The sequence below is a fragment of the Empidonax traillii genome, unplaced genomic scaffold (assembly GCF_003031625.1).
Source record: "Empidonax traillii isolate 1590-97213 ecotype Southwest subspecies unplaced genomic scaffold, ASM303162v1 scaffold1373:size132633, whole genome shotgun sequence".
Lineage (NCBI taxonomy): Eukaryota > Metazoa > Chordata > Aves > Passeriformes > Tyrannidae > Empidonax > Empidonax traillii.
Window position 1 is genome coordinate 122,968 of NW_020956566.1, and position 1,230 is coordinate 124,197.

Consider the following 1,230-nt stretch of genomic DNA (forward strand, 5'->3'; position numbering starts at 1 on the left):
GCTGGAGGACTACGAGCAGGTCAGCGCGGGTGACGAGGGCGAATTCCGCCGCAGCAACGATGGCATGCCGCCCGTGCAGGTACCCTCTCCTGGGGGACAGGGGCTGCCCAGGGGCCTGTCTGCTCTGTTGGCTACAGGCTGTTGTGCAGCCTTCTGTGGGGACAGTGAGGTTGGGCTCGCCTTCCTTCAGCTGGGCCTGTGTTGGGCTTTCCTCCTCAGGTGTACTGGCAAGCCCTGGGCTGTACATACTGGGTGCACTGGCACATGGTTGAGATGATTGGCCCTTCAGAGCAAAAGGAGCTCGAGGGCCAAGAGAAGGTGAACACGTTGACACAAAAACACAGACTGAGAGCAGGTGAGCAGCCTATCAGTCTCCTTCCAGAATGTTCCCCCTTCTCCCACTTTTCTTCCCTCTCCCCTAGCAGTCTGTGGTACAGTGAACACTGTCCACATGAGCTCCTTCCTTGGGGAATGTGGAGTGTACAATAGAGGATGGGGGAGTTGGCAGAGCTGACAGTGCCCTTCCTTGCTCTGCTCTCCTGCAGTTGCACAACCATTTTTGTGCAAGTCCCTGAGAGGTGTGTACTCCCTGCCTTACCTGGGGCAGCCACCGACCAAGGCTGCAGAGGCCCTGAGCCGTGCCGAGTGGTGGGAGCTGCTCTTCTTCATGAAGAAGCTGGAAGCACAGGAGCAGAAAGAGATCACCTTTCTCATCCAGCAGGACCAGGGAGAGCAGGTATGGGCCAGTGCCTGCAGTGGGGAAATGGGAGGGAGAGAGCAAGGGAGAACATTAGGGAGAGGATGAGGACCGAAGGAGATGGCAAACATGAATTATACAGGGACAGCCTGAACGGGGCAGAAATGGGAGGGTGAGTGGGGATGGCAAAACCACAGGGAGCTTGTCCCAGCAAAGCTGTGAGGGGAGATGAGAGGAAACGCAGTCTCTCACAACTGGAAGAGTGACTGTCCAGTGAGGTTTGGGTAGGTGAGGCAGGGCCATGGGGTCATTGTGCCAGTTGCAGTTGGGTGGGGAGTGCAGGTGGGAGGTCTGGGCTGGTGGCAGTTGGTTTGGAGACAGCCAGGGTGGCACAGGGAAAAGGCCCTGGGGACCCCCAGTGGTGCAGCCTTTCCATCAGTTCCGCCACTGGCTGTCACAAAGGGCATGAGGTCTGTGGCGAGTCCAAGATTAACTTGAGGCCGTTGGTCTGGCTGTTGAAGGTGGATGAAGAA

At 57.6% G+C, this 1,230-nt stretch overlaps 1 protein-coding gene across 1 annotated transcript; it reads left to right on the forward strand.

The window, feature by feature from the left end:
* The first annotated feature begins 6 nt into the window (after positions 1-6).
* LOC114069842 (cullin-7-like) lies at positions 7-826 on the forward strand. Its single transcript, XM_027906919.1, has 3 exons — positions 7-79; positions 220-355; positions 546-826. The coding sequence occupies exons 1-3, from the start codon at positions 65-67 to the stop codon at positions 803-805; spliced, it is 411 nt and encodes a 136-aa protein (XP_027762720.1). The 5' UTR covers positions 7-64; the 3' UTR covers positions 806-826.
* The last annotated feature ends 404 nt before the right edge of the window (positions 827-1,230 follow it).

Coding starts and splice junctions, on each gene's coding strand:
- LOC114069842 (XM_027906919.1), top strand. Junction 356..545: donor AAAACACAGACTGAGAGCAG/GTGAGCAGCCTA, acceptor GCTCTCCTGCAG/TTGCACAACCATTTTTGTGC.